The 15,360-nt window shown below is 37.1% G+C and overlaps 1 protein-coding gene across 50 annotated transcripts in view; it reads right to left on the reverse strand.

Annotated features, from left to right (window-relative positions):
* PMCA (plasma membrane calcium-transporting ATPase 3) overlaps positions 1-15,360 on the reverse strand; it is a 476,515-nt gene that overhangs the window by 107,128 nt on the left and 354,027 nt on the right. For all 50 annotated transcript variants that reach the window (XR_010853417.1, XR_010853401.1, XR_010853416.1 and 47 more), the window contains 2 exons: positions 12,805-13,029; positions 10,014-10,211 (listed from right to left, as the gene is read on the reverse strand). Coding sequence is in view for 30 of the 50 variants with exons in the window: in XM_067105915.1 (XP_066962016.1) it covers positions 10,014-10,211; positions 12,805-12,964 (358 nt within the window). In the remaining 20 variants the exon portion in view is untranslated. The remainder of the gene's footprint in view (positions 1-10,013; positions 10,212-12,804; positions 13,030-15,360) is intronic.

Below are 15,360 nucleotides of genomic sequence, written 5' to 3' on the forward strand. Positions count from 1 at the left end.
AGAGGCAGAAACTTAAACTTGTCAATGAACAGATCCATATATTCAGTGAACCCCAGCTACTAGGGCTAGAGTAGTGTACAGAGAGGCATCCTGGTTTTCATCAATGCATATGACTAGGATTTGCCTGAGCAAGCCACATAGTCCCATGACTTTATTATAATGTCTGTTCTCCATGCAGCTGCAACAGGTGGCACTTGTTAATTGTGCTTAATGCATTGGTGAACATGTCCTGTGCTCCAATTATGAATCTGGACAAGAAATTAACAACCTTCTCTGCTCACACAAACATTTCCATGACCAACCGACAAAGCAACACCAACTGGGTATCCCTTTGGTTCTTCAAGTAAGCAATGGCAGTCATAATGTGAGACATAAATCCAACTGCTGTCCTTTACTCCAAAATGTCAGGAATGATTAGAGGCCTAGAAAAATAGCCTCAAGTGGTAAAAAGATGATGTGAGGGAGCTGCTCATCTCAAGACCAAGGACCCCTTGCTCAAAGATTGAGTGATGAATACATCAGCCATGAATCAGTGACACTGATTCTTGAGATCTGGCAGATCCAAATGAACCCCATGTCACAGATGAGTCTTATCTCTAAACTGCCAAATATCTAGTAATATTTCTTCTGTTATGGGGACTTGGATATCCACACACGAACACACACTACAAACCAAGAGTTGGAGGGCTAAAGTTAAAACAAAATTATGAAGCATCTGTGAATCACCAGTTGATCTAAGTCCACTGGTTGTTGGCTCAAAACTTCCTAAGATATAGCTGTCAGGCAAGGACATCTACAGAATTATCAGACAGCCATTACTTCTTTCTGAATCTGCCTACAGAAGGTCAAACAAGTTCCTTTGGAGTGTGATACTGTTATTAGGCTAAATCAGAAGATGTGACACTGGTTAACTTTCTCATCCCACAAGAATCACAGGAATGTCCTCAAGACAGAGGTGCAGAAGTAAGCATCCTGCAGACACAGGGGCCAAAAAGTCCCCTATCCTTACTGACATTCTTACAGACTTAACTACCTCCATCCCGAAATAAATCAAACAAAGGAATATGTTTAAAGGACTTAAATTGATAATCAGCCACCATCCTCAGAAAGCCTTCAGCACCATGAAGAAGAAATTGTAACTAGTACCTCATTTGCCAGTAGCAACTTGGCTTCTGTATTAAAAGCTAAGAACTTCACTGTTATGGGCATAGGACTCAGGACAGAATTGAATGAAGCAATGGAGAAGGATTCCTCCCAAGCAAGATGTAAAAAGGTCATCAAAGACCCTTATAAAAGCATTTCAATGTATAGGGAGACAAGCCCCATCATAGGATAAACTACCTAAGGGGGTAGAAAAATCAAATCCATGCCATCCTACTCTACCTTGTGACTTGACAGGGGAATGACTTCTTCTGGTAGGCTGAATGGGCTAATTTGATCCCCACTGAAATGACATCTGGGAAGTGCAAGGTAAAGCAGGATATGAGTATCTCCCCTGGACTGAGGATGACTGGTGACACTGCTGGTGAATGGCCTTTGTGGGGTGACTGACATACTGTTTCAGGCAGTAGGGAAACTTACGAGACTGAACAGACTTTGAAGAGGTCAAAATTAAAGCTCTGGATGAGTCACCTACATTAAAAATAGCCACCTTGGTGACCCACCTTGTTAACCATTGATAGTTACTAGTGTTTTGTTAATTTCTGAAGTGTTTACCTGCTGTTTGCCTTCCAGGCCAACAGCATCACTTCCCAGTGGTGCTAATGTGGGAAGTATTTTTTTCCTTTGTTTCCTAAAGTGTGAAATTTTAATTGCTCTTTTGCATTCTAAGGATGCTCATTTAAATTTCCAAACTTAGCTTTTTTCTGGTATCACAATAAATGATATATTTTTCAGCAATGATTTTCAGTAATTGAAATGTCTGATATTACAGCACAAATCTTTCTTGTCTTCTTCCCAGTAATTGTGTTTTTTCTGCACTGATTTACTTGATATTTATTTTCACAAACTGGTTTACTGTTTTTGACCTGCCATTGGTGATTAGTGAGTAAAATTGTGAAATGTATTTATTTACCATTGCCTGTGCTTGCATGTTAGTCGGGATTTCCAGTGGTGCTGCATTTACTATTCTCAACATACGTGTTTGGGGTTAAGTTCATGTCATCACTGGTTAAAGACCCAAATCTACAGCGCCCATCGTGTCATGGGTATAGTCATGTTAACATTCATCACCAACTATAGTGAATGCAGAGATGAAACATGATAGGCCTTCTCTATTGTGATGGATAAACTTTCCCCTGAACTATAGGATTCATTTAAGTTGGCATTGTAGAGCAGTCTTCAAGAAAGTTATGAAGAGCCAGTAATCAAAGAAATATCAAAGGTAAATTCTCTGGGAAAAGTCTGAATGAACACAACACCCATGGTCTAAAAATACCAGGGCTACTTCTTTACAGGAGAAGGCTGACATGTAAAAAAAAAAAAAAAAAAAATTCCAGATGAAGTGATGTCCCTACCATAGGAAAGGAGAACAACTGAAACATCCTACAATGGTTATTCTGGGGCTGAGAGAGCGCAATGCTAATGTTCTCCTTCGCTCTAGACTTCCCACGATAACAAAAAGCACTGAAATCTACAATTTATCCCACCAATCAAGACCATAGAAATCTTGGTGTGATAATCAGGCAAGATACAAGTTCCACACTTCCTGCAATGGTAGCCATTCAAATGGGGATGACCACAGGAATTGAAGCCTTTTACAAACGTTATGCTGGCCACAGCAGATTTTCCACAATTAAGGCATTCCCAAAACCTGGTAGAGGAGGTAAGCCCAAGTGTCTCAGATTAGTGGTGGTGGTAATTATCATCATAGCATCTCAGCTCCAAGTGTTGTATACTCATCACTGATGCAAAGGAAAATGATAAATGGACAACCCAAGGAAATGCATTGTCAATTATTTTAAAAGTATTTGCTACTTTTCAAATACGAACAGTTGAATACACTCATCTCACAATACAATAACTGAAGGAGGGAGCATGGAGGCCAGAACATGAAACAACAAAAGCACAATACAGTCAATGTATGTAACTGACAGAGAAATAGCAGCAAACAAGATGGCAGTCACACTGGTTTGAGACAAACGTCGTAAATGTATCAAACTCACATCTTGGGATAGGAATGCCATGAGAAAGCAGGTGGTGATATGAGAGGAGTAAGAGCCTAAGAACCAGACAGTGAAGGATGAGGATGAGGTCGAGGCAACGATACCTGGATAAGGGTGAAGAGAGTTCATCCTCCGATCGATTTAAGAAATTTGGCATGAAGCCAAGCAAGAGAGTAGGAACAGAGGTAAAGCAAAAGGCTATAAAGTGGGTGCTGCTTGGGTCCAAAGGAATGCTGCAAGCAAATAACCTTTAATAATGCCTACAGTGCACCATGTGAGCTGCACTGGTGGCAGTACCCCCTACTGGGCACATCTAATTAACCAATGTAAGCTGAAACTTTTGTTACATCTTTGACATGTACAAGTTAAATATCATGAAGATCACAGTCAATAAGGGCTATTAGCTGAAACATGACATTATAAAAATATTGAAAAATTATGAAACTGTACACACACTATTACTTAATATAAAATCCTCAAAATATGTAACTTCATCTTCTCTTTGCTTTGTCCAGGTTATTTTTTCTTCATATTTTAATCTTAAAATATGGCAAACCGAGTAACATATAAAGAAATTCACTAATCTTGTAAAGGTTGTAAAACAATATAGGATGGCTATCCAAACTCTGCAAACACTATGGCAAGAGGCAAAAGACAAAACACACAGACATTGTAAGCAACAGTGAAACAAACTGGATGGAAGCATGGAAGTGAAGGTATACCCCACTAATTTGCAGTCTCTTCCAACTGGAAGCACAAATGCTTTTCTCCTCAGCACATTTTGATTGTCAGACCTTCTAGACCTGTCCTTCTTGAGGCAATAATTTGTAAAGTTATACAAACAAGTTTTTTATTTCCAACAATTGCAAAAAAATTACTCGATTTCATTAACCAACTATGGAAATCTCAATAATAATCTTAAATCAAGACAGCAAAATAAAACTAAAATTTATCAAATGACATTTAAAAGCTTATAGATATGGCCTGTTCACACCAGTATCTCAAATCCTCAGTTAAAGGTAATTTGTAATCAACCAACTTTCATCACATAAAGTTGTATCTTCTCCACAAAATGTATTTTACTTAACATCAAGTTTACACCACCTATAGCCATTTCATAAATTTACTTCATAAATTCATATAAGTATATTTATCAAAAACTACTCTTCCTGAAAATGAGCAAATGAGCTTTTGCCTGTCACGGTTTAGACTGAAGTTTTTATTTAATTTATTAAGCTTAAGCATTAGTAGTCAGATTATTTTCATTGGTAACCAGTCCTTAGTCTGGTCAACTGATTTTCCTAACTAATTCTTTTCAACCCTTTCTTCACTTTGTATTTTCTTACAATTTCTTTACAAGATATTTTAGTTTAAAAAGGTTTTTCTAGAGATGCAGCATTACATTTTTTTACAACTTTACAACTTTTGTTTCCATGCTTTGTACTTTGTACATACACAGTTTACTTAATTTTTCACAAGTTCTATAATTTCTTTCTGTCATAAAATGTACAAGGCTGTACTGTTCTCCACAAATCTTTACAAAAATATTTGTTATATTTAATAATTTTTAAATATATAGCAACTAAATCTCTTTTCACTGAAAGTCAGCATTCGAAGAAAGCTTGTTTGCTTTATTTAAACTTCTCTATTACTAGTACTTTTGTCACTTAAAAAGAACATACTTTCACATGGAACTAGTCTGAAAGGCCATAACTTGAACAAGCAGCTTCCACAAAATAAAATGCCCATTTGTGCAAAAATAAAAATCAGAGAGTAAACTAAGATGAGAAACATTTACATACAAAAATAGAATAAGAAGACAGAAAACTTAGGCAGTGGAAACATGTATGTTTCCTGGAAGTTATTCCTCGTTCTAAAGCCTTTTCATACAAGTATTCTATACAAACCCTGTATGTTAAACATTTAAACGTTGGCCTCCTCAAGTACAAGTCCTCTCACTGGTCAGCCTGGTTTACAGGCATATGACATAACAATGACAATACGGTGCTCGCTGGAGATGTCTAATGATTTCAGTATGTGCCATATATCGCCAGCATTTAATATACATGTGTTTTACTCATTACACAGATTGAGAAATATAACTTCTATTAGCAAAAGTAGGCATGGAATAGATCAAGTCTGGTCTTGTATGCTAACAAAATGCACTGTCACTGGCATTCGTGCTAATACAAATAATTGCTCTTTAGGTTTACCTATGCCTTTCTTACTCATCTATCAGTAAAACTGCTGTAGGAAGGGGGAGGGCTTTCAAGATTAACTCACCTGCTACCACGTTTATACTGAGTTTTGGTCTCTGCCCTAGTTCTCTATACCTATGAGGGCTTTGAAGTTCTCTGTAATGTAATTGCAATCTTCAAATTTCTTTTCTGTGTTGTATTTGCAGTCTTCACATTTCTTCTCTGTGATGTGATTGTAATCGCAATATTTTCTGCTACATCTCATTTCATTGCTTTTCATGGACTTGCATGTGTCTCTTAAACTTATTCATTTCTGAAGCACAACATTAAATTTTTACAGAAGTGTTCATAACTTTTTTTTTAAATGTCATGTGTAATGACCCTCCCTAAAGCTCTTCTTGATGTCTACCTTTATTTAGGTGTACTCTCTTCTGTAACATAACATATAAAAGATTACCTGCTTATAGTCAATCCTGTAATTTTAACCGCATAAATTTGTTGGTTACCAGAAAACTTTTCTATCACTTTTCAAACTTCTGTTCGAGTTGTTATGGGAAAAGCAATCCTATAGTGACAGTGATTAGTTCATAATTAAAAGTATCAAAATGAAGGTACAAACAGTACTGTGATGCTCTATTTTCTGATTAGTAAATATCAGGAATTTTTAAAAGTCACTGGGTTATTCAAGATATACTGTATCGCTATTGATGACCCAATACATCTTAGTGCTTATTTCACCTGCCTGCTAAACCATTAATATAATAAATCAATAAACACCTATCCAAAAACTCAAAAACCTAAAGCAACAGGTCATCCTTCCCTAACTGCAAATGACAAACTTTAACAGAATTTCAACTGAGTATCTGAGTGGAAATGATATTCAATAATATAAAAAAAACATAAGTTTACGTACAATTCAAAAGATCTCATCACTTGATTATTATCAAATCAATACCATATTCCCCACTTTGCATACAGTACGGTCATGCAATTTCGTAATTTGGGCAAGTTGCCTTTCTCACCACCAGCTGTATGTCTCTTAAACTCATAATAATGGTCACCAGTTTACAGACGTTGTGATAAATATTACACAATAATTATACTCCCTGCATAGTACATACCACACAATATTATTTATTACAGTGTAATGAATGCTTTAATATTTTAGTATCTATGTTTGTTACAATTACATATATTCCTTATACGAAAAGAAGACTTTACAGTACTTAAACTTTGCTATAATTTTTTGCGCGTACTGGCAGTCCTCGGTTATCGGCGGGCTTGGTTATCGGTGATCTGGTTTTACAGGGTTTGTCTAGCAACGAAAATCAGCAGTTTTCGGTGCCGATAAGTGCTGATTTCCGCTTATCAGCGCCGATAATCGGGGTACTGGCGCCAATACATACCTAAAAGAGCCGCCAATCTCCAGTCATTGGCACCGATACCTGGTTATCAGCGTCGATAAGCACTGGAAATCGCTGATTTTCGCTTATCGTCACGCAGTCGGAACAGAAGCCCCGCCAATAACCGTGGACTGCCTGTACAGTATATGGTATCTTCAACTTTAATGTTAACATATTCCAAGTACTTGATTCACAGTATTTGTATGGGACAGAGAATTTATAAAATATGCCTTCAACAACACTATGTAATCCTGGAATTTTACTAGGGTACAAGAGAATAAATACTGTAAGTCTAACAGAGCATATAAATATATATATATACTATACATATATATATATGCAGACTTTTTTAGGGCAATATATGTATACCTAAGTATGGTACCATTCTTACTCATTATACACTAATGAAGTTAATTTACACTCCTTTCATGCTTTAAAAATATGTGCCATCACTGTTTAATAAATGAACAACCAACATAAAAAGCAAAGCATATTTTCTATATGGAGATCCCAGTGAATTAAACATTAACAACTACTACCACAATACTTTGAGATAAAGCTAGCAATTATGTAACTTTATAGCTAATATAATGATAGTGGTAAACGTTGACCATCATTGGCTTAATTACTAATTATAATTACTAAATATATAAGTACCATTTGTGCTACATAAAATTAGATAAATTAATAAGTACAGGATTTAAATATCAGTTTAATGTTCAGAGGTAATCTTTAGGAAAATTATTACTAGCAAAAGGCTACGTGAATGATGGTCTTCTAAATAACAAAACATAAAGGGAAAATATTCAATTTACCAATGATAAAAACAGCAACAACAACAATAAATTATTCCATAATAACAATAGAAAATATGGTAAAAATAAAGTAATTATATTAAGAGAATAGCTAGATCTTAGAGGTGTGGAATTAAACATCCTGAACCCAGACTGTAAGAACTGGACTCTCTTCAAGCACAAATACGTACTAACATCAAGCATTATGGTGCTAGAACACACAAAGATATCTCAAGTTTTAGGTGGGGGTTTCATTACATAAAAATGCAAATTATCTGAAATAATAATTATGCATGAACACTTACTGAATATAAAAGTTATACTGTATGAGGAATCATCTCAAAGCTACAGTACCTTAAATTACAGTCAATTGTTTATTTTACCTTCCCATTAAATGCATCACTCTGAAGCCCATGAACCCAATAATAAATCTGTAAAAGCTATGGTTTTGAAATTCTGAGTCTGATGTCTTGCTCTGTTGTTTGTGCCTATTCTTACTTAAAGTATACACCAAAGAAACATGTCCTAGGAACCAAAAGCAGTTCTAGCCAAGGAAATAAAAACACTTCGTACCTAATCATCCTAAAATTTTAACACTAAACAAGCCTTAAAATACTTTATGCCTGACTGTCTGCAACTGTCTTCCTTTTCTTGTCTTGTCACTCACACAGAAAAGCGAGCATTAAACTAACCCTGAAAACCTCACTCTAAGACCACTACATGTACAAACCTGATTTTGACTACAAATGACTGGCCTAATGCCACAATCTATCTCACAAACAGTTCAGCATTAAAAACATAATAAATGACTTCTAGAATAATTTTACAACCCAGTTAATCGGCTACATGGTCTGCAAATACATAAAATATATATTGAACCTTCACCACAGTCAAATTAATTTAAGCCTTTAAATAGACTACCGTACAAAACAATAAATGGCTGAATCCAATCTTCATTATTTCTAAATGAATTTCCTTACATGTCTAGTTCATTGCAGCCCTTAATTACCATTGCATACACATAAAAACCTAACGCTAAGAACAGTGGAAGCAACAGTGAAATAATGTTACAATGCTTCAATGTGATGAGAACACCTAAAGGGAGTTACATATATAAAAAAAGACTGACAACTTACTAGTCTGTATTCATGCCATCATATCATCAGATCATTTGCATTTAATCCTCAGCAGAAACAGTTAAAAGTAACAGTAGTAGTGGTAATAATGGCAATTAGACCAGTGTTGGAGTGGAGGGGAAGGAAGGGCTGTTTGAGGGAATTTACACTGTACCCAATAGTAAGCTGCTCCTGAAGGTGGAAAAGGAAGAGGGGCAAGTGGAAAGAGGATGTGGGAGAGGAAGAAGCAAATTAAGGAATAATGAGAAGGAAAGGAAAAGGAACTAAATTACAGTATACAGAATATGCATTTCGATTTACTCTCTCTTTCCTAGTTACCTTCACCAGAATATCCCTCTAAACGCCATTGGTCATGAAAGTAGAATGCCAAATTCATATAAACAACAAAAAGCTGTCTGCACTAATAAAAAGACACCACAGTATAAGTAACAATAACAAAAAGGTAAAATATGTTATGATCACTCATATCATACTGAAATTAGTATATAATTCATGAGGTTTGAGGAGGCTGCACAGCCAGCTTCATCAATGAATACACCACAAACGCACTCTGTAATTGGCACTCACCTTCAGGTCCTGCGGTAGTCGGTGATGGTAGCAAAGAGAAGCATGCAAAACAAGAACAGTACATACAGTTAGAGTCTTAATAGTACATACAGTTAGACTGTTAGTAATTGTTCAACCTTCCATCTACTCACTGAATCATAGTTAACTACTGATGTGAGCCACCCTATAATGACACCAGAGTTAGTAAACAGAAGTAAGTACTGAAAAAAAGCAGATTTTAAAAACTGGAACATGAAGAAAGTGGCTATGAAGTAAAATTATTTTTGGTACTTCCATGAACACTAATCACTTTGTTATTAATTTGCAAAAGCAGAGGACAAGAAGGAAAGACGTCTATTCTGCTAAATCACAGTGCTAAAGGCAATGTAGACTAGAATTTGCACAAAAACATGAAATAAATTCTTGAATTTTTTTTATTTTCGTCACAGCTAAGAATTATCCACACAAACACATTAATCTGCTTGTTAAAACTAAATGACAGAAATTAATGCACAAAAATAGGGGAATTGGTCAAATAGAAAATATTCGTATGTCTCTAGCTAACTGGCACAATGTTATGCACATTGTGCAAATCAGCTACAAACATATGAAAATATGCAATAAAGATTCATTACATTAACTCACTAATCTAATATATATACAGTATAGGGACAGGGAGAGACAGAGAGGCAGACAGATTCACAGAACTTAGTTAACACAAAGGTCATTTTTACTAAGTTACAGATCTAAACAAGACAAATACTGTACTGACCTCCTGATTCATCTGACGGTGGTTTGTAAAAGGATAGGCATAGAGAAACCACTGCTGCGACTTGGAGGATAATAAGGGTGACATCTTGTAATGCTTCCCATACTAGTGTTAGGAATGTTTTTGGAGGCTTAGGCGGAATAACATTCGAACCAAACGTTTGTCTTCGGTGTTCTAAATCGCTTGCATTTCCTGTCAGTCCTGAAATCAGCAGAAAAATGCCATCAGCTAGGCTTGAAAATACAAAAGTTTCAGTTTTGAGAGAGAGAGAGAGAGAATACATTGCATTTCCCCTGAGGTAAGGTTGCTAGATGTATCTACCTTATAAAAAATCAGTTTTATATAATTTAATTCCAGAAAAGTTTACCTGAAATATCATCAAGTACAAGAAACTTTACATCTTGAAAGATAACTTCTTGCTGTATAAGAATTATTTAACACATTAAGAAAAGCAAATCATTCTAAACTGTTAAAACAAAATTTTAGGATGTACAATATAATATGTAATATGAATTGAAGTACATGCTTGCAAACATGTCTACCTAAGTGTACTTGGCTTTTCTCAAGTTGACAAAATACCAGAAAGCAATATCTCTCTGCACAAGTCACAATTCTACTTCAACTACAAGCTTTAAACTTCCTGTAATCTCATAAGCTTAACCCTTTCTGGTCTGAGCAAATTAGTCTACACCTTTATAACACACAAATATAGTACAGTACTTCTTACCACTATCCTGAATTCAAGTTTCCGACAGTTGGTATTTTTAAATTCCTTTCTTTAAATAAGTTTAGAAACTTGACATCAAAGGAAATTATCTATCAATACCAAAGCACAATTTAACCTTCTACTGGGCACTAAGCCTGGGTCTACCTTAATAGTGTCTGTTATTTATTCTTAATCTTTTTCTTTTTTACTTAGGTTTAAAATGTTCTATTTGCCACAAAGGAGACTTTCCCTTCACTTTTTTTAATGTGCAGTATTTATTCATATAAATGAGAACTGTATTGAAAATGGGGTTTTTCCAAAAGACTGTAAAGTTCCACCTGAAATTGTTACTGTCCAACACCTAATCTAGTGCTTGTTAAGATTACTGAAAAGTTGATCTTCAACTGCTAATATGATAACTGCACATTGAATCTAGACACTTATAATACTTGTGAAGCATTTTAAATCTGACTCATTACGTACCATCATATAGGAGGAGCTGCAATGACAATACCTCTTTAAGTGTGACAGAAACACGATGTCAAGACAAACCTTGACAAAGTACTACCTAGTAAAGACTTTTTCTAGTTAATCTTAGTACTGCATTTGCCTTGGTTAACCAATATATAGCTCATCTGTATAAAACTTAACTTACACCTTGGAGCATGCATCCTCAATTCCAGTCACAGTTTTATAAACATTTTTAGCAACTTTATGCCTTTCTCACCTGGTCTTCCACAGGGAACAGTTATGGACCTTAGTTGTTTTATATTGTCATCAGTGACATGACTTTGGTCTACAAAATGGGATAGCATAGCAAGACACTGCTCTGGTTGGGGTTATTCATTCTACCACGTGCACAGTAAAGTTGCAACAAGCTATATGCATTTGGTTACGAGCACCATCTTAAACTGTCCTGACTTTATAACATCATCTGCATAGGACTGTATCAGTAATATCTAAGTTTGACTTTTTTTTTTGAAAGAGGAAATTATGTATAATTCCTAGAAAGCTAGCAATATTAGGGGACTTCTTCCTGAAGAATAATGATAGGAAAAAAAGAGTAGCTTTTTTGGTGAATAACTGCTCACTACATGAATTAAAATCTACAATGGATCAGTCAACTATAAAAAACTAAGATTTTACTGACAGATGATCTTGCACCATTCACATACCCAATGACTGACTTTGTATAGGTTATACTGTATTTAAGGATGGAAAATCTGACAATTCAAGGCTTTGCTGCAAGAAAACTAAGTACTGTTTATAACAGTTCATAGCTTGTTCCTCTGTTCTATCAATTGGCATACTGTTTTTTTATTTTTTTAGCAGCTTCCCTGGATTGTTAGCCTTTACACAACATTACTCAAAGTGATAGTTTTCTTTTTCACAACAATGATAATGCAGTAACGATACACACCATTGCTGGAGAATATTCCGCAGTCTTACTCCCCAAGGTCTATTTCAGTACCAACTACCCAAAGAATCAGCATGATCTATGGCACTTACTCTTAATGTCAGAATCCACATTCAAGGAAAGGAAAGGGTCAAATTGCCCTACCCCCAGTGTGGTACCTTTACTGTTGAAGCTTGCTTCTGCAAGCCAATGGCCTTCTAGGCTTCCTCAATATCAATGTTTGTTAGTTTTGAATAATTACACAGGTATTGGCACCATTTTAACTATTACATATAATCACATGCTTCAAATGTTTTTTAGTACTGATTAGGAAATACTCTGATATGTGCCTCAAACAAAGTATAGTATCTTTGTCTCCTAAATTTGACAATCTTTTTTACTAAGGTTACTTTCTTGAAAACCAATCATCAGCTAAAGTTTATTAATATTTACGAGCAGCTTAAATTTTAAAATATGTCTCCAAGAGAGAGAGATTATCTCATTACTACCAAACACACTCAATATCAAACCTACTCCTAGCCACTAAAGCAGGAATAACAGTACTGTACTATAACACACAAATTCTGAACCCTTAGGCAGTAAGATATTTTCAATACTCTTTGAATCCTGAAAAATGAGTGCACTGTATCAAGCAAGACATTATTACTTATACCCATAAAGTTCATTCTTACCGTTCGTGGCTGATGAGTAGAGCCTCTTCGTTATCTCGAGGGTGCCGCCATATTCTTGCTGGATGCGCTCCACACCCTCGTGACCACGACACTCCATAAGCTCGCGCAGTTGTTTGAGCGTGACGCCATATTGCGCCGGACGACCATCAATTGTCGCCATTCTGCACGCTGCTCACGCTCCGCTGCTACTCACCACGCTCACGGCACCCCCCAACTACACCGCCCCTGGAAGAAAAACATTGTTAAATATGCAATCTGCAATAACTAAAGTCTGACTATCGTTGTAATAATCAAACACACTATGTTCAAGAATACAGTATATCAGTATGTACCCAAAGCAACGTGATAGGTGGCGTACATAGCAACAGTCGTCAGGTTACGGCAAACTGGGGTCATAAATGGACATACAAAAAGTTTACGACAGAATAAGTTAATTGATACAAATACGAACTACACTACACTCATCAATTCCATTTGCCATCCTAAACTACACAGCGGAGCTAATGAGTCAAAAAAGTAAAGAATGTCAGAGCAACCAGTGTCATATTTTATGTTAATCCAGAATATTCAATTCCCATGTTAAAACAATTTCAGTATCCTGAAGCAATTGTGCTTGCATTTTGAAATAAGAGCATTAGTAAAGTTAATTTGGAAATATGCTCTACTATCTACTGGCTACCATTTAATATTGTCCTCTTAATGAACAAGGCATAAAATTCCATCAGGAATACTAAGCCAACAGGACCTAGAGAATTTACATAAGAATCCCCTTATAACAAGATCACCCTATGTTTTATTCAATTTCTTGTGGAATAATTTAATATCTCAAGTACGTTCAGGAATACAAACTACAGGAATAATGGTATGAAAAACTTTTTAAATACTCTGTATTGCTTACTGTTAAACGATCAAGTGAGGGTTCTGAAGATTCTGGGTGTTTGGGAAAACCCTGACCAAGTCTGTATTGTTACATATCCCACAGGACTTGCCCATGTACTAGACAACCATAAGGCACTTTGTTTTGCTGGGGTCACCTGAGGTGCCTCATTGGGTTTATGGCAGGTGGCGACCATTAATTATTAATCTCTAACTGTAAGTTATGTTATAGCCTCTGTTACAACTTTTACAGCCATCTCAGATGGTAATGGTATGTAAAAAAATTATACGTCTTCTTTACCCATTAATTACGATCATGTATCGCATCTATCAATGCAGCAAGAATCTCATGTATATATTTGTATGTAGAATTTCCGGGCCTTTTCGCCAATATATATTTTACCCCTGTATGTACATTGCGTCTCTTGTTATTGTTATCTGATTGACTGTTAACAAACACAAACTGCTCTTACTCAGCATGCGGGTCACAGCGACCAGGGGGTAGGGGAACCTTGTTTCCGTCCGCACGCTGCTATGTATACCTTTGCCCAGTTAATAAATCAATCAGTACCAAGTTCTGTCTTCTATGACCTCACAACTGGTGACCCGAGGAGTGACAGTAAACACAGCGGTTTTGGCTTTGCCATTAACGGACTCACTACGGCCACTTTACCTTCAGGGAGCCTTTAACGGAACCATACGGCAACAAAGTCTAGACCTCTGAAAGCTCCTTCCTTGGAGAACACCCACGCCACTAACAGACTAATTAAGGCGTACCTTCTTCAGGTATGTTCTGGCGTTCTCGAACGGTTTGGCCCTGCCATTTTACAATTCATGTCGACCGTATTCAGAAGTCATTAACAGAACCACACGGCGTATAGTTTTGACTTTGACAAGCCCCAAACACCATTAACGGACTAAATATGGCGCTTATTTCGCGTTTTGGTGTGAGGCAAAATGTCACACACTGAGGTAGAAAGTCGTTCCCAGGACACACAGATCCTCTGCATCCCGCCCCCACCCCTCTCGAAGGCAGCAATAAGCCAGGCGATGAAACTGCCACCATCTCGCAGCAAAATACCACATCCTGGTTCCTGCAGGCAGACGTCCATTTCCGGGTTCCTGCGGGCAGACATCCATTTCCGGGTAGCTAAAACCACGGACAAGGAAACCAAAGCAGACGTCACCATGACGACGCTGCAGGAGGAGGTCTTCAACACAATCACCCCATGGTTGGACTCGCAGCTGGCAAAGTCAAGTACGAAGACCTACAAAAGAAACTCACTGACACACACTCCATGCCTGTCCCAGAGAGAGCCCAACGCGCCCTTGACCTGATGAACCAGCCCCTGGGGGACACATCACCCAGGGACGCCTGGGACAAACTACAAGGTCTCCTGATGCTGCCGGGCTTCGACTCAATGGACAGAGGAGGGAGATCAGTTTGTTGTGGGAAATTTTCCTGCGGCGCCTCCCACAGGAGATGAGGGTACAAATCACGGAAGCAGACATGCTCTAGATAGACGAATTGGTGAGCGTTGCACACATACTCCACGGGGCCACCAAGGCTGCCAGGCACGCCGCAACACCTGCAGTTTGGTAGCAGAAGCCGAAGGGGGGGACACGAACGTGGTAGGCAGTCCCCGGTTTATGATGGGGCTCCGTTTTTACACCGCGTCG

The sequence above is a fragment of the Macrobrachium rosenbergii genome, chromosome 6, assembly GCF_040412425.1.
Source record: "Macrobrachium rosenbergii isolate ZJJX-2024 chromosome 6, ASM4041242v1, whole genome shotgun sequence".
Taxonomy (NCBI): Eukaryota; Metazoa; Arthropoda; class Malacostraca; order Decapoda; family Palaemonidae; genus Macrobrachium; species Macrobrachium rosenbergii.